The 21,831-nt window shown below is 38.9% G+C and overlaps 1 protein-coding gene across 50 annotated transcripts in view; it reads right to left on the reverse strand.

Moving 5' to 3' along the window:
• Positions 1-209: 209 nt before the first annotated feature.
• Positions 210-21,831, reverse strand: part of CREM (cAMP responsive element modulator) — a 65,034-nt gene continuing 43,412 nt past the window's right edge. For 6 of the 50 annotated variants that reach the window (XM_069547310.1, XM_069547343.1, XM_069547314.1 and 3 more), the window contains 4 exons: positions 20,293-20,481; positions 9,019-9,054; positions 5,071-5,227; positions 210-954 (listed from right to left, as the gene is read on the reverse strand). In XM_069547310.1, coding sequence (XP_069403411.1) covers positions 810-954; positions 5,071-5,227; positions 9,019-9,054; positions 20,293-20,481 — 527 coding nt within the window. In that variant the 3' untranslated portion in view covers positions 210-809. Of the gene's footprint in view, positions 1,376-5,070; positions 5,228-9,018; positions 9,055-12,782; positions 13,375-13,679; positions 13,920-20,292; positions 20,482-21,831 lie in introns of those variants that run through there. The other 44 variants (XM_069547313.1, XM_069547315.1, XM_069547308.1 and 41 more) reach the window with 17 other exon arrangements.

Raw genomic sequence — 21,831 nt, forward strand, 5'->3', positions numbered from 1 at the left:
CCACTGTGGAAATCGGCAGAGGAGCCCGTGAAGGTCTGCAAATACAATTCGAACTTGTAACTCGGCACAGGTATTAAAATATGTGTCACCTTTCATCACCTTAAGAGCAAACCGACACTAAAAGCTTCTGAAGATCTATTATATTACACCATAGAGTAAAAACTGTAGTCAATGTTCGGATAGTTAAAAGAGCACCAAACACTACAAAGTGTAACCAACATGGTTCTATTAGAAACTGTTGTCAACTCTGGCATTCAAAGACAGCAATACAATATTTTCTTTACAAAGCAACCAATATAAAAATCTGCAAATGCCATAAATTCATTTATAGGCTATTATTTTTCACATAGGCATGTCACTAGATTCTTTCCATTCCTTCTTTCTTTCCATTCTCTCCTGAGGTATTTTTTTGTGGTTTATTTTTATTGTACTGCTGGATGCATTTATCTTTGATCACCCTTTCCTAAAATGATTTTTAAAGATCTGCAAAAAATTTTTATTGCATAGGACACTATTCATGACACAGATTGGGAACTGCAAATATGTGGCATTGGAACAAGTCTTACAAATATTGCATTTTAAGAATCTGTTACAGACTTTTTTTACAGTTTGTCTCTTTTTAAAAAAAATTGAAGTTACAGCTAAGAGTTAACTACGTACAGTGAAGCAGTTTGGGAATGTTAGAGATTAGAAAATACACTGAATGATACAAAGGAGAAAAAAAAGCCATAATTCTTGCCGGCTATATATTGTATTGCCTTCAAAAGCAACTGTACAGGTTGTAATCACTTCATAGTTAAATATTTCTACTAATCTGTTTTGGGAGAGCAAATGTCTTTCAAGGTTTCCAGTTCCTCTATAAGCTTCTTGTTTTGAACTTCCAGCACTGCGACTCGACTCTCCAGACACTTGACATATTCTTTCTTTCGACGTCGACATTCTTTAGCAGCTTCCCTGAAAGAAAATAGAAAGCAAAAGGGCAAACAAAACATTTTTTCGCATGCACGCTACTGACAAGGAGGCTGAAGGAGGCTTGGGAAGTGTGATCATGGTGGCGTTCCCCATCCTGGGACAAGAGGTCTCATTCAATGTCAAACACTAAAGCCAAACTGGGTTCTCAAGGGTCACTGGGGTCCCTTCCACAAGTCATTCCGCAAGGCAATTAGTAGCATGGCTGCACCTCCTGCCTTGATTAGAGTTCAGAGCAAACAAGGTCCAAGTCAAAGACAATTATTCTGCTTTATGGCAATAAAGATCTTTGAGGGCCTTGAGTTCCTCAATGAGGGTCTTGTTTTGGTTTTCAAGCACAGCCACGCGGTTTTCAAGACACTTGACATATTCTTTCTTCTTCCTGCGACACTCCCGGGCAGCTTCCCTGGAACCAACACAAGGCAAGTGACAAGGGGAACAACCTTTCAGCGCAGTCCAGAGCGGCCCCCCGGGCCCAACCGCCAGGCGGTCCTTGGTCAGCTCTGGACAGAGCGGCATGGCACGACAGCTGTGACCAAGCATGTGCCTGGGCGTGTGGCCACCCTCAGCCAGCAGGACCGATGGCAGAGCGACAACTGGCCAGGCATCTGTGGTACAAGGTGTTTCCTGAGGGCACATGGCCCATGGTCACAGGGACCAGAAAGGTTTTCAGCAACCAAAACGATAGGAACACATCCCCACATGAATTCCTACCGAATACAACAACAACAAAAATGACAGATCTGTTCAATTCTCTTAACTATCTTTGTCCACCAAAAGCCACATGTTCTATCACGAGTTAACTTTGATCAAAAATGATTAGAACAATTAGTCCTCAGCAACCTTAAACCTCAGTATGGGAGGTTTTCATTCTTCAAGACTAAATTTCAGTTAAGACAAGATCAATTGGGATGGCAAGCAATAATTTATTGGCTGGAAAAACAACACGGATAAGAATAACAGGTCATGCACATTTTCATAAACCAAAATTAAAGGGACTCGGCTTTTGAAAATTAAAGGAGAGAAGAGAGGGTACAGAAATACAACCCTCAGTAATTCAGACAACTTAAACCCGGAAAGGTGAGACTGCCATGACAGAGATCATGGAAAGGACATGAGACACACATCTGCAAACCAGGACTGAAAGTAGTGCAGACACGCCCAGAGGAAGACCAGACCAGCAGCCAAAGCAACACACGCAAATGAACCCACGAGCCGAGTGAGTTATTTTCATGCATAGCCCCACCAAAAAACAATGGACACAGCCAACATTTTCTCTCATTTTTTTTTTCTAGGGGGGAGGAGGTGGCAACCATATCATTTAACTCCTCTGCAGAAGATACCCTTTGATCACAGCTTTATTTTGGAGCATTCCTTTGAGAAGAACTGCCATTCGGGTACTCATCGTATCAAAAAGCCTACGTTGAAACAGATAATTCAAATATGTAAACAAAAGTTGTGTCGAATGTCTAATTACCAGCTACGGTAATGCCAGTTACTCTGCCGCAATGCTGAACTAGGACTGACGTGTGCAACACACTTGGCCGATTCTGTTTTAATGTTTGGGGGTAGTTGACACTAACAACTGGTTATCTGTGTTTTCTCTGTGGGAAGTAAGGGTCAGCAGAAGAAAGACCTTGAAATCCCAATGATCCGCAGGAAGAGATCAAGACTTACCGCCCAGCTGAGAACAATGCCGTCGCCCTGTGAATTTAAGATGTTCTCAGACTTCTCAACCAGTTAACAGAAAAATTAACAGTATAACAGTGAGCCCAATCTGATAAACACAGATTAAGTTAATCTAAATGATTCACATGGCAAGTCAAGAGTAACTCCAATCACACTTGGCAGTTTGGGAGCACAATTCAACTCTTTCACAAAGAAATGATGAATACCAAGCTTTTCATGATTAAATCCTCATATGAAATTCTAAATCTGGAAGGAAGATAGCCATTTTATAAAACAAGTTACCATGAAATGAAATTTTAAATATTGAAGAGCAGTGTCGTGAGATGTCTAATTTTTCAAGTTTTATTTACCAAGGTCAACTATTTCTAGTGAAATATTCATACTTCATGTTTCATGTGTCTGCCTGCCTGTTACCAGAGTCAAAATGTTCTAGGCACAAAGCTCTGGATGGTCATACCAGTAGGTGGTACATTCCTAAGTTGTCTCAGCTACGGAAAACACCTGTTTCTTCTATTAATAGTTAGCTCAGCTTTCAGGTCTTGCATTTGTCTGAAGATATCCTTGGTGTGGAGAAAAAATACCCAGCAAAGAAGAAAAGCTGACAAGCTTGTTAAAAAACTAAAAACCGTCGTGGGATTGGTAGAAATACAATTAAGTATCTACTATGAATGCCAGCCAAAGACTTTAGTCTTTTTAAAGAGAGAATGTGTAACAGGTCTTTTTCATGAGTAAGTCAGTCCTACGTGTCTCTACATGGTGGGGCTATGGGTAAGGCCATACAACTAAATGTGCAGCTGACACCAAGGTCTCTTGCAGGTGACCTCGGTGTCAGTGCTGTGTGGGCTCTGGGTAAAGATAACATGAATGCACTTCCAGGTTCTGTGCAGTTTGGGCTGTGTGATTTTAGCCAGCTTGTTGCCTGACCTCTCTGAACCTCAGCTGCTCATCTGTAAAGTAAGGAGAATGTGTGTGTGTGTGTATGCTCAGTCATGTCTGACTCTTTGCAACCCCATAGACTGTAGCCCACTAGGCTCCTCTGTCCATGGGATCTCCCAGGCATGAATACTGGAGTGGGAACCATTCCCTTCTCCAAAGCATCTTCCTGACCCAGGGATCGAACCTAGGTCTGCTGCATTGTAGGCAGATTCTTTATGGTCTGAGCCACCAGGGAAGCCCATGAAAAGTAAGGAGAATAATTAGATCTATTCTCATGTGAAAGCTATATGCCTGCGAGTTAAAGAAATGGTAGAAATGAGCATTGAAAACTTGCTCAACAGACACTGAGCAACCGAATAGCCATTTGTCATCTGCTTTTCTCTTGTCCTGCTCTGAAACTGAAATCTGGAAGCTAAAATAGGCCCTTCTCAGAATTCCTTGCACCTAGGGACTCTCTCAGTTATTTCTAGGCCAGAAAATATGCAAGAAAACGTGAGAAAATGAGAGAGGGAACTAGAAGTATATGTACTACAGGAGGTGTCTCTACATGGTGGGGCTGTGGGTAATTTTAATTCTTCCTCTTGCTTTGTCCCTGCACTCAACTAGAATTTTTCAGAATAGACTGTACTTTGGTATAATAGAGAAAAAACAAAGTTACAAAATGGATAGAAAACTACATGTAAAAGACTTAGAAAATTCTGAACTCACACTCAAATTTATTTCGCTCATAAAGATGCTTTTTTTTTTTTTTTCCTTCACAGGATCTTTAACGAGTCAGAGAGGTGGGATGGGGTGGGATGGGGTGGGAAGAAGGCTCAAGAGGAACGGGACATATGTATGCGTTTGGCTGATTCATGATGATGTATGGCAGAAACCAATACAATCTTGTAAAACAATTATTCTCCAATTAAAAATAAATAAATAAAAACAAGTCAGGCAATCATCTTATTTCGGTCTTTTTATATAAAGTATAAAGTATATAAAGTGTATAAAGTATATAAAGCACTTCATTGTCATCATCGAACCATTTTCTAAGGTTTTCATTGTATCTGAATGTCTTATTTCATAATAATGATCGTTATATTGACCATACTAATTGATAAAGATAATTTTTTAAAATAATGATTATTTTAAATTAACTGTTATTGAGTATAGTTGCTTAAGAAGCTAAATATTACTTATCATCTATTTCACAAAGTAAATACTAAGTATAAAGTGAATCTTTATTTGTAATAAAGTTCTTCTGTTGTCATTAAAAAAATTTAATGTCTCATTTAGATATTACCCTACAACACAGGGGGCTGATGAAAAGAGTTTCACGGCTGGAACTCTGATTAGAAAACTTACCTATGAGCACAAGCAGAGCAGGAGTCTACACAAAATGACACAGAACACGTAACATGGGAGAAATGGCTGAGGACAAGTAGTAAACGATAGGTCCCCTAGGTGGCCGCAGTTTCTAATGAAACGCCTTACCTGTTTTTCATTAGCCTCAGCTCCCGTTTGCGTGTCGCTTCCTCTGCTAGCTGCTGGGGACTGTGCAGGCTTCCGGGGGAGGCAGCCATCACCACTCCCTGTGGCAAAGCAGTGGTCGGAGCTCGGATCTGGTAAGTCGGCATCTCGCCAGTGGCGGCTGCAAGGAAACAAAATGGCACAAGTCACATAAACAATTTCCCACTTGATATATTTTATATAAAGTTGACCTGGAAATAACCACCTTCTTTTTACATGTTGTGAGAGGTGATCTTGCTAATGTTTAAGATGACTGTTCAGGGCATTATAGAAATCTTAGGTATGAGAGATCTCATGAGCGTTTGGAACAATGATACTCAGGATGGTCTATACATTTAATAGAAAATGCCCTAACACTTTTTAGAAAGTTTTTTTTTTTTTTAATCAAAGGCTAAAGTAGGGAGACTTTTGAATTAATAGGTCATTTAGCCTAAAATCAGTGTTGTGCTGATACATATTTCATTGCAAGCTCTCCAGGAGGGAAAAAAAGCCCTGGTCTGTAGTGTTTATCAAATTCCAGGATGTGAACACTTTCACCATGGCCAGTTTCAAGCTACCAGTGTAACTTCACTAGATGTAGAGGTGGAAAGACATACTATAGTAAGGGGCACACCATGGAGACAAAACAGATGTAAATAACCTCAAGACCATGGATATAATTATTAGAAAGGATGAGTTTTAAGTGTTTATTAATGTAATTTATTTGTTAAGTATATGTGTATTATCAATACATCTATTTTTTACTGATGGCTGTTTTTGCAATCAGTTCATAAAAATCCTGAAAATGTAATCATTGGTACCAGCAAACTAGTGGGAGCTGGCCCTTGCACACCACTGCAAGAATTTTACTTAAGCAGAACATCTGTATCCTCTGAATAGCCCAGTGAAGAGATTTTCTCATAGCCTACATCATACCTGAAACAGTTCCTGAAAATCTTTAAGTGCAAGTGTTATTAACAGATGATGACTAACTGGGCTGCTGGAAGGAAAATACTAGCTTACTGTATTTTCAGCTTAAAAACAAGAACAAAATAAGAAACAGGAAAGCTCTACTTAAAACTGGTTTCTCTGTGGAATAATAATTTTTGTCTTTCCTAGGTTCCTTGGGATAATAACACATTTCTAAGCAATCATTTTTTAAAACACATTTTCTAATTATAGTATAATCATAGCTAGCTAAATGATAAATTTAAATATTTAGTATTCACACTGAATACTAAAAGTCCTCAAAGTGTCCTGATTTCAAAGTTTGTCTATCCACTGCCATAAACACAGCTTCCTAGAAAGGACAGATTTAAGTCACAAAACATTTTTTAACCACCAACTTTTCAACTTTGAGAATGAATGGTCCATAGTTAATTTGACATTTTGATGAAATGTTGCAAAATGCATGCTCTCTCAAAGTTAAATGCAAGAAAGGTTTAAAAAAGTTATCAAGTTCTATAAAAATTGGTCTGAACTTAGTGCCAATCAAAATATGAAAGGCATCATCATTATGTGTCATTGAAATGTATTATACCCATTGAGTAAGAAACAAAATTTTACCCAAAAGGGAGACAAAAGACTTTTTCACTAAAATGGAATATTATCACTGAAAATAGCCAACCAATTTAAAAGGTTCATCAAAAATGATCTATGTGCTTCTTTTGGATATATACCAGGGTTTTTTTTTCCCTCTAGGGCTTGAGAATTAGGTGAAAGAATAAAAATATGGCTTTGAGTGAAGATAACAAGGTCTTTGTAAGATTAACAAAACCATTTATAAATTTCTCCCTTCTGTACATAATTTAATAAACAGTCATGACAAACAGCAACTGTGATAGATATAACAATCACTAGCAAAATTTGATATTAGTAAACTTGAGAAAAATCCTAAATTTATTTTTGTGACTATTTAAAACACTGTATACACAGATGTCTTATTATATGTCACTGGAAATTTTGAAATATTTTGGAATTATTTAAGAAGATATTTTAAAAAATCAGTTGTAAACTGTTAACTTCCTAAAGATTTTTTAGAAAAACTTCAAATCTATTGCCAGGAGAACTAGAACGGTGCACAGAACTACACAGTGGTCTCCTTTCTCTGTACTCACAGCAGGGGAAGGTGGTTATGGGTTAATAAAGGTTAAACAATGGAACAGCTGGAGGCAACAGAGGCTTTCTAAAATTGGAACAATGGCCTGTGACGAATGAGAAGTTCTTGTGTCGTCCCTGTGCTGACATTTGCAGGCGGCAAGGATGCAGACCTTGGTCTAGTGTTATTCTGGCCAAACACTGCTCACAAAGAGTGCAATAAAAATTAACAGCAAGGTACAGATGGGTTCAGGATGCTTGCTCTAGCTTTGTGTATATCTGCTATTTTTGGTACTGTAAGTCAGAGCAGACTGGTTATGTGATATACAAAAGTTAAAGAGTATCCATTTTTTAAAAAAGGAAAAGGGGTAGGGGGAGGAATATTTTGCAGGTGAAAAAATAAAGTTCATTCACTGGTCTTAAAGCCAGAAATGTTTCTAAACTTGTGCCTGTTCCCCAAAGCTGAAACTACCCTCCAAGGGCCAAACTTGGCACCATGAAGAAGAGCGGCACTTTTTAAAGAAGTATTCTTAAAACATTTTGAGCAATAGCTCAGGAAAAAATACAGCTTTAAAATGATATCTTGGAACGGAATGTTGTATTTGGATGTATTAGTTTTAGATTATTCGCTAACAAAACTAGGTTTTATTACAATTTTTCAGACCTAGAATATATTCATTCTATCTCCTTCAACAAAAAATCACCCTGCAGTGCATTAGTTCAAGCCAGAAATAGGAATTAATGTAAATTAGTAGGAATTAGCATCAATTCCTATAATATCCCAAATAATCTATGTGATGGTGCTATTCTAATGTCTAATGGTTACTGAATAAGTATCAAAGGATGAATTCCATATATTGAAATATGATCTTGTTAGTAAGCATGTTAATAAGATAGGGGCAAAGAGAATCTTTTGTTTTAAGGAAATCCAAATGTCAAAAAGTTTTGGTTTTGAAACAAGTTATCAAGAAGTTTTTGTCTTAGCTTTAGTTTTTGATGAAGTGATTCAGTGGTAATTTAAAGCATGTCAGATGTTGAGGATCACAGTTCAAAGAAGTCTATTACATTCTTCGGTGTCACACTCTGATCCATGGATTCTTACAAAGGCCAATTTCTGTTCCTTCTAACTACTAAAAGTGCCCAAATTATTTTTTATTCCAGAATCTCACTGTACACATTATTTCTGAAAATAAGTAGACCATCTGTGGGGACTTTAAACTCATGATCAAAGAAAAACAAGAAAAAGATATTGATACACTAATTTTATTCTAAGGCTGCAAACTTTGAAGACAAATCAGGGACATCTTTTTTACCTTGGTATCCCCTAGAATCTAGCTCGGTCTTTGATACTATGAGTGCCTGGTGAGTTTACATGTGGACCACACGGAGTAAATTCTGAACTTCCTGGGGTTTTGCACAAGCCCACTGTCATTTAGAATGTCTAAAGTAAGCAATATTATGATTATAAGACCATAAGCTATTGTTATTACAGCTGTCTTTAACACTAAGCCATGGAAAGCCTGATAAGGTGCCATGTGTTTGTTCAGACTTCTGGATAAAAGGCATTATTTCTTCAGTTTTCCCTTAGATAGTAGTCATCTAACCTGGCATTTTAGAAGGAGAGAAGTTCTATTTATAGTGTGATTCCAACAATCTAACTCCTGACATGTAAAAAGAAATGTTTAGGTTTAGTATCGATACTTCATGAGAAAGAAAATTCCTAGAACTCTCACTTCTGGTCAGTAACTTCATACCTCTCTTCGCAAGCTTTAAACACGGTACAGCAGAAAAAGCATGGGGCTTGGAGTTTGGGTTCTAGTCAGCTCTGCCACTTACCAGCCATGTGACTTGGGGCAAGTTCAGTTTCCTCATCTGTAAAATGGGGATACATGGTCTCATTTAATACTCACAATAAACCCTGTAATGTATGTCAAAGTGTCTAGCACAGTGCCTGGCACATGGTAGGTTTTCAGCAAATGTTAGTTCCCTTCCTCTTCCCTTCCTTAAGTTCTGAAAGACAATATTCCAGATTATGCTTATACTGTATATTAGTTCAAAGGCATATAACAACCATAAATATATTTCCCCCTGGAGTTTCCCTTCTAACAAACCTGGGTAATAGAAATGGTTGAAATGTGTGGCTCTTATTCCTTACTGTGCTTTTTAAAAACTATGCCTCTTAAAAAACTTTTAAAATTTCTACTATAAAAATTTCTACTATATATTCTATCCCCTTAGAGAATAAATTATTAAGCAATAATAGAAAACATCCTTCTTAAGGTATATAATCATTTAAAAGAGAACCTCAAAGGTGGAGAATCACAAATAAACAGATGGTACAATCTCATCAGCCTGGTAGCAAGAAAACTGAAAATCCCACAAGTCAAAGGTGCTTGTTTCTTCCTAACAAAGAAAAGAGGAAAGCCAGCCAAATGCCCAGCTTGATAACTTTCAGAGTGAAGTGATTTATCAACACCCCTAATGATGGTGATGTTATTTGCTTATTTGTTCACTGAGTTCTCTGAGCACGCTAACTGAATAAAGATCTCTGTTTCCACACACAGCTCCTACCTTCGTGTGTCACGTTGCTCTGTGTGGCCAATCCCAAACACACTGGAGAACTGCAAGCAACGGAGGTGACTTAGCAGTCACACTGGTTAGCACAGGGTGCTTGCCCTGGCTCCAAAACCCAACAGCACCCTCATTTTCCTTTTCCGGCCCTCTTCCTCCTTGCCACCACACCAGGACTCAAACTGTCCAGACCAGGCGTGCCCTCGCCTGCTGTCTCACACCACCCAAAACTTCCCCTCCTCCACTGCCCCCTACTTTTCCCAGGTAAATGGAAGTCCTATGTAAATCTAACTACATACTGAACACTTTCAAATGTGTTATAATTACTGTAACACATAGACCCCATAGAATTAAGCCAGTACTATTTTTTATTAAGTTACCTTCCTGAATTGTTTATTAAGTAAAATTCTTCAAGTGAAAAAAAAAAAGTCCATATACAAGATGAAATTATGAATATCAAAATTTAAAGTTCTATATAATAGCAAATATATACTCTTATCATCCTAGGAGAGTAATAATAAATATTCTGGAAAAAAGCAACGTGATATGGTGTGAACAGGACCCAACAAGGACTCTGAAAATCCAGAAGAGTTCATCGCTTGCTAACTCTGTGAGCTAGAAGAGCTTCACCCGCTCTGATCCCTGTTCGGTTAGATGCAAATAAGGGTAACATCATCCGCAGTCAGTACCTCAGTGACAAGGTATGGAAAGTGCTTCTCCTCTCACCTATTTAAACACGGTTTCCTCAGTGGGGACTTCCCTGATCCCTTAACCCTGTTACCTGCTTCTCATGGTCTCTCATGTTCTGCCAGCTTTCTTACAGCACTCGCCACATTTGTATTTATTTGTAACATTAAGTGATTTTTTTAAAGTTTACATAAATGCAAAGTATCATCATAATTATTTTATTAGGCACTCATTTATATTTTATTAGGCATTATTTTATGTTCATATAGGCATATAAAACTGAGCAAAGTGAAACAAGCATCCAAAATTGTATTTCATTAAAATGTTTTTTCAAAAATAGTGGGGAAATAACACAATGGCAATTTCTGTATACCTTCCATGCAGTTACAACCTGATCCAAAACATTTTTTCAGGTGAAAATCTCCAAACAAAAACTTTTTCCAGCAGCCCCTTTTCACAAAGGTGAAATGTATCCTTATTCTCATGCATCAAATATTAATTAAGATACTATTTTCCAAATTTGAATAAGTTGTAACTTTTTAACAATTCAGAAATCCAGGCTGAATACCATGATAAAAACTATTTCTAATAAAAATTTAAAGTATAACCAACAGAATCAATAATATAATTCTATAAACAATGGATATTCACTCTCACATTCAATTTCATGATCCTATAAGCAAATCCTTCTAAAACCTTTTCCGTGCCAGTCATTATTCTGGAGCCTGATTTTGGTCTAGATAAGCTTTTCAAACTATAAGTTGTAGACCATAAGCTATTCATTAGTTTCATGGGTCAAGAACGGCATTAAAAAATAGAATACACAAGTATATCACAGAGCGTAAGCACTATTTTTGAAACTGGTTTTATATAAACGTACTTGTTTTATATAAACACACACACACACAAAGTCTACTGCAGCATGATGTAAAATGTGCATCATGGTCAAAACTGGGTGGGGACGATCCCCTAGAGAAAGGAACAGCAACCCACTCCAGTATTCTTGCCTGGAGAATCCCATGGAGAGAGAAGCTTGGTGGGCCATAGTCCATAGGGTCACAGAGTCAGACATGACTGAAGACACTTAGCACACATGGTCAAAAGTTGGCAAGTCAAAAGATCCAGCTCCATCCACTCCCTTCAAAATCCGAATGGAGAGGGGGTGAAACTAGGAGTCCAAAGGTGGAGCCCAAAGCTCCACTCAGTTCAGTCCAGTCACTCAGTCGTGTCCGACTCTTTGCAAACCCATGAATTGCAGCATGACAGACCTCCCTGTCCATCACAAACTCCCAGAGTTCACTCAGATTCACGTCCATCGAGTCAGTGATGCCATCCAGCCATCTCATCCTCCGTCGTCCCCTTCTCCTCCTGCCCCCAATCCCTCCCAGCATCAGAGTCTTTTCCAATGAGTCAACTCTTTGCATGAGGTGGCCAAAGTACTGGAGTTTCAGCTTTAGCACCATTCCGTCCAAAGAAGGAGAAGCTGCACTACTGCCTTCAAAAGGCCCCTTAAATCCTGTGTTTTGGGAGCTCCTCAGAAAAGCAAATAAAATATGCTTTTCATTCTCAAATACCATTTTAAACAGAACTGATTCTGTGAGAACTGACCAGATTTCCAAAAATAATGATTTCTGAAGACACAGTGAGGTCTTGTGAAAAACGTTTGACATTTTAAAAATTTCAGCATTCTGAAAATTTTAAATTGGAATGCGTAAATCAGGTATAAGCATTGTGGGCAAAACTGTGAGAAAAAAATCTTTTCAAGGATAGTAGTAGTATGTTCACTCTGTAAACATAAATGTTCTCTTATTTACAAGCAATGGTTAAAAATGTATACACACAAAAAATGTATGCACATTTTTACTTATGTTTAAATATACTCTAGTTATTCTCCAATCATTTGATTTTATTTTTTGCTATATTTGTTTCTCATGTTTGGACATGCAAATTGGAATTAAAGGCTTAGTAAAGAAAGATACACACCAACTAATGATTTTTAGAAAATAAATACATGCACAAAAATGCCTTTGGTCCTAAAATCACTATGACATGCAGTGTTTGAGATTAAGTCCATCTATCTCTTATAGTAAGTCTGTCATCTGAGGGCTTCTGTAATCTATAGCACTTCCAAAACCTCAACCTCACAAAAACTTCTTTGAGAAAAACAATTTAACACAGGCTTTACTTGCTCAAGACAATGGAATGTTCCCTTCAGGAAGAGAGCGAGATCCACCGACTGAACAGCTAAAAGGTGTTTACAGTAACCCTTTCTTAAGAAACTCGACTACAAGTTTAGTACGGGTCTGGCACTCAACTACAAGTCACTAAATCACAAGCATTACCTGTAACTGAGAGCATCAACCCCGGGAAAAAGTGAAGGTGGGGGTGGGGTAGGTGGGGGGCGGCCAATCAAAGACTTGCACTCCCCGGGCCAAGCACGAGCGGGCGCTCGGTCCCCAGGCACCTGCGCAGGCCGTTTGGCCCCGCCGGGCACACACTTACCTGGGGCACAACGTGAAGGCAAGGCTCACGGGACCTGCTGGGAGCTAAGGGCGCTGTCAGGGAGGGTGGCCGCCCCCACCTGCGCGCGGCCGAGCGGAAAGAACTGAGTCAATTACGGCGTGACTCGGACTGACGTCAGCGTGCAGCTCGCCTGCAGTTTAACTTTCCACTCCCCGCTGCACCGATTCCAGGAAATGTAATGACGTCGGCCCTCTGAACCCGGTGAGCCGAGCAGCAGACCGTTTTCCACAGGACGGAAGGAACGGCAGGCTCACCAACACCCTTGACGCGCTGGGTTCCTTATTCTGTTTTGCAGCTACATTTGAACACAGCGTGAAAAAAATCGGAAGCTGACTCTGACTTTTTTTTTTTAAACAACTTGAACAGAATGTGTGTTTCACTCGCAGCTGCATTGGATCTGCAACAGGTTGCAGATGAATCAACAGCTTATTTTAGTAGAGCAAATGGAGAGAGAGAGGGGGGCGTGGGGTGGGGGGTGGGGGGTGCCGGATTACCGATTTGGCTAAGGAAGCAGCTCAGTACTGAGGAAAGAAGCGACTACACTCAGATGCCTTCACATGGTGCCGAGCAGATACGGTTACACATTAGAAGAGACGTCTTACTTCTCAGCTACTAGAAAGTTGATACTTTGGGAAACACTGAAGAGGTCCCCAAATAATTTTTCTAAACTTTAAAAACAATTCTGCGGAATGTAAACCCCTCTTTAAAATTCTTACCTGTTTCATCCCCAGTTACAGCCATGATGGGCTTCTGCATACAGCACCGCCTGGCTTCCCCTGCCGCGGGTCCCACATAAAGTGTTCCAAACCAGCAAGCTCGTGCGGGGTGAGTAGGAGTACTGACATCACAATGACATCATTAGCCTATCACTGCCATCAATTTGCTTTGTCACACACGAGCTCACCGAAACCAAACCCTATGAAAACCCTTCCTGTAATAAATCATCTCAGTGTTCTAGTTCCTCATTTTTATACAAAAATCAATTTGGGCTCTGGCAAAAACAAAACAAAACACCATCTTATTAGCATTAAAAGTTACCTGGTTGTTTTTTATGGAGCTACTTTTAATTATTGTTATGTCCAGTGTTTCTAAGTAAGCAAAGTAGGCATAAACCTTAAATATTTTTCTTAACTCATAGAAAGATAAAAAGCACTTACAGATTAAAAAAAAATTGACAATCAGCTCAGAAAAATGCTGTGAAGTACACGTAATGTATTTCATTGATGCTTCTAAACTGACCAGGTAAGGAATATCCAGCCACCTTAGTTGACTTAATACATTTTTATTTGCTACAATATCGTAAAATCCAGCTGTTCCTAAGATGACACAGAATTTGCTAATTTCACTTGAAGGAAATACATACTGAAATTTTAGAAATTCACTCTGCCCAAAGCAGCAAGTATTATATAAATTCTTCCAGAAAAATTAGATTGAATCATATGAACTGGCCGATAGTTAACCTTTTTGGCCCATAAAAATAGCAATTTCATGTGACTCAATCTAATATGCCATTTTACCCAAAATCCCTTGAAAAGAATTTTGTGGTTTATAAAACTCATAAATAAATCACAATTACTATTCATACATTTAAAAATGCATCCAGTTTTATTTGGATCACTTAGTAAAGGTTCAGCACATGAAGAGCTGGATCATTGCTGGAAATTTAACTATTACAAAGTTAGACAAAAGATTGGCACATGTTCAACAGAAAAACAGACTACAGCCCTGGGGAAGAAAATTATCTACATCTCTACTGCCCCAAAATAAGTGATCTGTCACTGATCTTCTGTCCTTATCAGTGGGCTTACAAAGTCTATTCCCTGTAGGACTAGGATTCAATTCAGTGTTACATCAGCGAAAGGGTATTCATTCCACTACCTCCTTCTCGCTTTATTCAATGAAGTACTTCTAGTAAGGCAGAGACTTCACATTCAGACCCTTGGGAGGCAAAACATGATGAAGGATCCATGGTTCTAGTAATTTTCCGAAGCACATAAACTGAAGACATCCTGACTAAGTAAGAAAGTCTGGAGACCAATGGAGAGTCCATGAGGGACTCTTTTCCATTCCAGCCATGCCTGAGGGCTTGGGTTCAGGACTCTTGATCAACTTTTATTTCAAATTTGAGAAAGTTCACATTGATTTTAATCTCAACATTTCTTTAAATTGGCACTTGGGTGCTCAAACCTATTTGTGTTAAAAAAAAGAGGGGAGGTACTTCCCTGGTGGTCCAGTGGCTAAGACTCCCAATACAGGGGGCTTAGGTTCGATCCCTGGTCAGGGAACTAAATCCTACATGCCTCAGCTAAGACCCAGAGCAGCCAAGTAAATAAATATAAATATATTTTTAAAAAAGAGTAGAGGAAGGAAAGGAAGAAGGGGTGTTGGTTGCTTGGCTGACTACTGCTATCGGTACAGTTTTAATAAATCCCCTGGACTAGATAAACTTGGTTAATCAGCACATGGAACTAGTTAGTAACATTTTTACAGAGAGAGACTATTTCGCTTTCGTTCAGTAAACGGTTATCAAACATTTATTACAGGGGGTCAGGGGTCAGGGGTCCTGGGTCAGGGGTCCCAGGAGCCAGATGTAGAAGGTTGGGGAAGGCTGCCTAGGAAAGTATTTCTCAGCATGAAGTGATGGGGGAAGTGCTCCTGCCAGGGTGAATGGCTCGAGGTGAGGGCCCTAGAGGGGAGAGGGCGCATGGCACAGGACAGGAAATGAAAGGAACTCTGCACAGAAGAGGGACAAGTGTAGGGAGAAGTCCAGTGAGGAAGGAAAGCCTGGATCAAGCAGAGGCTTGGGCTTTGTTAGGGACTCTGACTCTAACAAGTAACAGGCATTCACACAAGGGTTTTGAGCAGAAGAGGTTGACGTGATTACACACTTGAAAATTTCACAAACACCACTCTGAACTGCAGAAGGGAGAGCAGAATGGGAAAGAAGAAATGCTGGAGACAGAGACTTTTGTTTCTAAGAAATATTAGTAGCTCCCAGAATCACTGGGAAGTATGAGTAAAGGGAGCCTAGCTAAACTTTCAGGAGCAGTTCCCAAAACACCAGGCCAACAAGGGAGCTGCTGCTTCTGGCATGAGGAAGAAAATCAGAGTGCTGCTCCATAGCCACCAGCTTCAGGGCAGCCACCGGGCAGTGGACAGGGATCACCAAGGTCCGGAAAGAGGACTGTGACAGTAGAGGTGGGGAGGAATGAAGACATGGGCTGTTTAGCAAGGAGGAGGGATGAAGACGGGGCGGGAGAGGGACAGGCGACACCCAGGATTCTGCATGAAGTAACAGGATGGACAGTTACTGAATGAAATAGGGTAACAGAAAGGGAAGTGGGGTGGGAAAAATTAATGTGGGGTTTTGGACTTTAGGCATCAAGAGATGTGAGCCAGGAGCAGGGATGAGGTCATCCAGAGAGAGCACTCAAGCCAGGCAGGAGAGGGCCTGGGATGCAGCCTGAGCTCCACCACAACCACCAGCACCTGGGAGCTGGGCCGAGGGGACCGGAAGAAGGGCAGGGCTACCCAGGCAGTGAAGGTAATCAGCATAATTACAGGAGCATAGGTGTAGCTTATTCAGATGATCCAGAATGCCTTTGTATTATTCTTAAATTTTTATCTAAACTGTTTAGAAATAAAAGTATGAAACACTGCCAGACCCCTGGGGTCTAGAAAGCTGTTTAAGAAGTAGTCATTTATAAACTTCTGTTGTACAGGAACACTTTGCATTCAAAAGCATTATGTGGCATAATGTGAAAAAAAAAAAAAAGATGAGGACAGAGACTCACAGGGAAACCGCTGTGACCTTTCAAGGGGCTGACAGGGTGGAAGGTCGACAGAGAGTAAGACAAGAATGCCCACGGACCCTGCTATGTTTAAGGAAGAAGTAGAACCCCTGGCCACCATTATTTTTCAGATGGAGAAGGAGAAGAGAAAAGTAAAGGCAAGGAAAAAAAAAAAAGTAAAGGCAAGGAGAAAGAACAAGAGGAATATTTATTTATATCTTATTTGTGTTTGATATAAACATTCATGTAGGATCACAGAGAGATTCACCAAGAGTCAGAATATTATTAGCAGTAGAAGTAATTAGAGTTTTAGCAAGGTTCATAGATAAAAGATAAACTTAAAAAAAATTATTTCTCTATACCAGCAACCAGAGAATGTAACAAAGAGCTACCACTCCTAATAGCAAAAACAAAAACCCAACACCATCAAGTATTTAAGAATTGAACACTATTCAGAGTATGACAAGACCCCCCCCCCCCCTCAACCCGCCATGGAGAAAATTTTAAACTGTTAAAAGTTAAGATCTGAATAAGTTATGCTCTGTTTGGTGGGAATATAAATTGGTGCAGCCACTATGGAAAACACTATGGAGGGTCCTTAAAAAATTAAGAATCAACTACCCTATGATGCAGCAATCCTACTTCTGGGTATTTATCTGAAGAAAATAAAAATACTAATTCAAAAAGATATCTACACCCTCGTGTTCACTGCAGCAATATTTACAATAGCCAAAACATGGAAGCAATCTAAGTGTCTATCGACAGAGAAATAAAGAAGATGTGGTATATGCGTATATATATATATAATGTAATTTTAATCAATTATAAACAAGGAAGGAAATTCTGCCATTTGTGACAGCACAGATGGACCCTAAGAGAATTATGCGAAGTAAAATCAGTCAGACAGAGAAAGACAAATGCTGGATGATATCACTTATATGTGAAATTTAAACAAAACTCAGACTCACAGACAAAGAGAGCAGACTGGTGGATGCCAAAGGTGGAGCATGGGGGAGAGCAAAAAAGAGTGAAGGGGATGTCAAAAGGTACAAATTCTAGTTATAAAATAAGTCCCAGGAATGTAAAGTGCAAATTGGCGACTAGAGTTACTAACATTGTATTGTATGTTACTAACATTGTGTTGTAAGACTTACAAAGAGTAAGTCTTAAAGGTCCTCAGTTCAGTTCAGTCGCTCAATCGTGTCCGACTCTTTGCGACCCCATGAATCGCAGCACACCAGGCCTCCCTGTCCATCACCATCTCCCGGAGTTCACTCAGATTCACGTCCATCGAGTCAGTGATGCCATCCAGCCATCTCATCCTCTGTCGTCCCCTTCTCCTCCTGCCCCCAATCCCTCCCAGCATCAGAGTCTTTTCCAATGAGTCAACTCTTTGCATGAGGTGGCCAAAGTACTGGAGTTTCAGCTTTAGCATCATTCCTTCCAAAGAAATCCCAGGGCTGATCTCCGGTCCTCAGCACACAACAAAAAATGTCTGTAACTATACATGGTTAAGTATGTTATAATAAACAGCCTTATCACGGCGATCACTAGCTGTGACTGTACAAATGTAGGATCATTATGTTGTATACCTGAAATTAACAAAAATGCTATGTGTCAGGTATACCTCAATAAGAAAAAAGACTTCAGTTCTCCCTAAGTCAATCGATAAATTGAGTGTAATCTTATCATTGGTTTTCTTACTGTATTATACTATTAGTATTTAGAAATTCAACCTTATTCCCAGTGCATATGAGAGAACTATAGTTCACAAAAGCGAAAACAGCACTAAAAACAAAAAGTTAAAAAGACAAAAAAGGGGTGCTTGTTCTGTGACAACAAAAGCAGTGTGGTGCTGGCATGCAGCAGCGAGAATGCTGAGACATTTCACGACTGCACAAGGCCTACTTACTGTACAGTTAAGACGGTGCACAACTGGCTGCGTATGCAGACAAAGAAATAAAAACAGGCTTTCACCCAACCCTACACAGAGGTGGGCCACAGGTAGACTAACAATGTAATGTGGAAGGTAAAACCATAAAGCTGACAGAATCAATGCAGAAAAATATCCTTTGTGACTTATGGAAGAAAAAGACTTGTTAACTCCCCCGCCCAAATAGAAGACTTACATGTGTATTACTGATGTACAACACAAAACATTAAAAAAAAAAAACTCCTTCTTAAAGTAGCAAGTTGTCAGTAGATCATCCATATTAAAAAAGATAAAAGAAGAAATGAGAGCATTCTTTATGATTTTTCACTTAGGTATAAAGGATTTATGAGTATCAGATAAATAGAATGGGTGCTTTAATTTTATATTTAAAAGAAAACATTAAAGCACTGGGTAAATACTACTGATTTTTTTTAACTCCATAAATGTCACCAGTTTAGCTTTTCATACATTTTTATTATACTCCATGCTGCTGCTGCTGCTGCTGCTGCTGCTAAGTCGCTTCAGTCATGTCCGACTCTGTGCGACCCCATCGACGGCAGCCCACCAGGCTCCCCAGTCCGTGGGATTCTCCAGGCAAGAACACTGGAGTGGGTTGCCATTTCCTTCTCCAATGCATGAAAGTGAAAAGTGTAAGTGAAGTCGCTTGGTCGTGTCCGACTCTTAGCGACCCCATGGACTGCAGCCCACCAGGCTCCTCCATTCATGGGATTTTCCAGGCAAGAGTACTGGAGTGGGGTGCCATTGCCTTCTCCAATTATACTCCATATAGTGCCCCAAATACTTCAGAGTAAATCTAAATTATCAAGAGACTCATCAATTGTAATCTGCTATTTTTTATACTTGCAAAACTTTCAAACTAAAACAACTGATGTTACCCCCCACCCTTAAAATTAGTGCAAATAGAACAAGGGGAATTTTTTGAAAGTTGCATTGAACACATTATAGTTATTTGAGCACAGCTGAATAAAATAAAAAATACTGTATACTTCAGTTTTCATTGAAGTCTTAGGTTACCCTAAAAACTTAAGGCTATGTATCACAACTGCTTCATTTCACTACTCTTAGCTTTCACAAGAGATAGAATAGGTACCTCAGAATTCAAATGTACTAAAAATGCTCAAAAGAAAGCACAAAATCAGCATTTGTTTTGAAATAAGATGTCTAGAGAGTAGGCTTGAGTGTAACAACCGGGGAAAAACCCAAATTCAGTGCATTGTGGACTGAATACTTAAGTCTTCCTAAGACTAGGTACTAAAAACATATTCGGTACATTTCTAATCCCCAGAGGAAGAATATTTACTTAAAAACTTCATGTTTCCAACTCCTTTTTTTCCATTGTTACTCTGAATTTAACTTTTCTTTAGAGCCAATAAAATCTGCTAAAAATTGAAAACTGTATAGTTTATTTAACTTTTGCTTTAGTATGCTAAAATACTTCTCCAAGCCTTTTTAAGTCCTCTCTACCCCCTCCCTCCCTCCCCAAATCTACATCCTGTATGTTTCAGAGAACTATGAAATCACCACTAAATAGCGCACTCTAGTAACCCACAGGTATTCTAAATGTATTAGATGAATGACATATACCTTGAACCACCACCTGGCTGCCTGGGACAAAGAACTGCTGTGTGCCATCTGATGACTGTGCTGCGTACTGCACAATTGTAGCACCTGGTGGAGGAGCTCCTGAATTTGTCATTGTTAATGCCTGCAGTCCCTGAACACCATCAGATCCTGGGTTAGAAATCTGGATTGTTCCACCTTGGGCTATAGCAACTTAACAGAAAAAGAAAAGAAGTATTAGAGAATTTCAAGATTTGTTCTTAACAACCCCATATTGGAAGAATACATACTCTGGACCTCTATATGACCAAAGCTTCTCATTCTCAAGTTACCCTTAATTCTCTATGCTAGATTGATCAAGGGACCCTCCTTCATGGGTAAACACACTGAAAAAGCTCAAAACACTTGAAAATGTCTCATATTCAGAACTGCTTGAAATCCCCAGAACTCAGGGAGTTCTTCCTCCTCTCTGGCATCCATATACATATATATAGTATTTAAGAGGAAGAATGGAGATGCAGGCAGGAATAAAGTCCAGGTTTTGACTTTCTCTTTTCTTTCTCATACAGTATTAGTTATAAACAACATTCTTCTAAGATTTAAGAAATGGTCAGTAAAGTTCCATCGAGCATTATAATTACAATAAACTTGTACCTTCAGCTAACTACTTGTCTAATTTATCATCAAAAGTACCTTTTAATGGAATATATATTTAATATATAGCTTTAAAGCCTATATATATTTATTAAAATATATGTGTACTTAAATATTTAATAAAACATATGTGTGTATATATACATTTAGACATGAGGTTTTAAAGTGCAAGTCTATAAAACTGTAACTTTTACCATTTTGATTATGTCAGGAGAATCCTGAAATATAAAATGCTAAGTCAGAAAGAACCTTAAAAGGTAACTGTACGGAAAGAATTTGTGCTACAGTATTTACCTCTACAAAATATCTTAAATAACTGTAGCTATGGCAAAAAATATGAGGTAGACTTCCCTTAAATATTGAGGCTTACCAACCATGTTTAAAAGCTGACATATTAACAGAAAGTTTTGAAAGAATAACTGATCAAATGTTATGTTTTAAAATTTCACTCTAATAGACAAATACTATTGAAAATATCTGAGAGCTCTGTATACTTTAACATAAAGATGACTCCATGTTTTAGTTTAGACACTAGAGGTCAAGTGGAACAAGGGCTAGTCTGTAAAAAAAAAAAAAAATCACATATAAACCAGCTAACTAGACTTTACAATGAAGATAGAAGTTAACACATAATCAGAGTAACATGACCCCTATAATTTAATGTAAGTGCCCTACAGGAATGCTGTGGTAGTGTCTAAGGTATATTCTGAATATTTCAGAGTCATTTTCTAACTTTGTTGTCATCTAAGCAAAGGTGACAATCTGATCAGATAAACCTGTCAGAACTATTAGTAACAATAACAACAACCACCACCACCACCACCAAATCTTCAGTTCTTTGACCTAAAGTTCTAGGGCCAACACAGAAAGATGAGTTAACATTTTTAAAAAAGATTTCAACACAGAGGC

The sequence above is a fragment of the Ovis canadensis genome, chromosome 13 (genome assembly GCF_042477335.2).
Source record: "Ovis canadensis isolate MfBH-ARS-UI-01 breed Bighorn chromosome 13, ARS-UI_OviCan_v2, whole genome shotgun sequence".
Taxonomy (NCBI): Eukaryota; Metazoa; Chordata; class Mammalia; order Artiodactyla; family Bovidae; genus Ovis; species Ovis canadensis.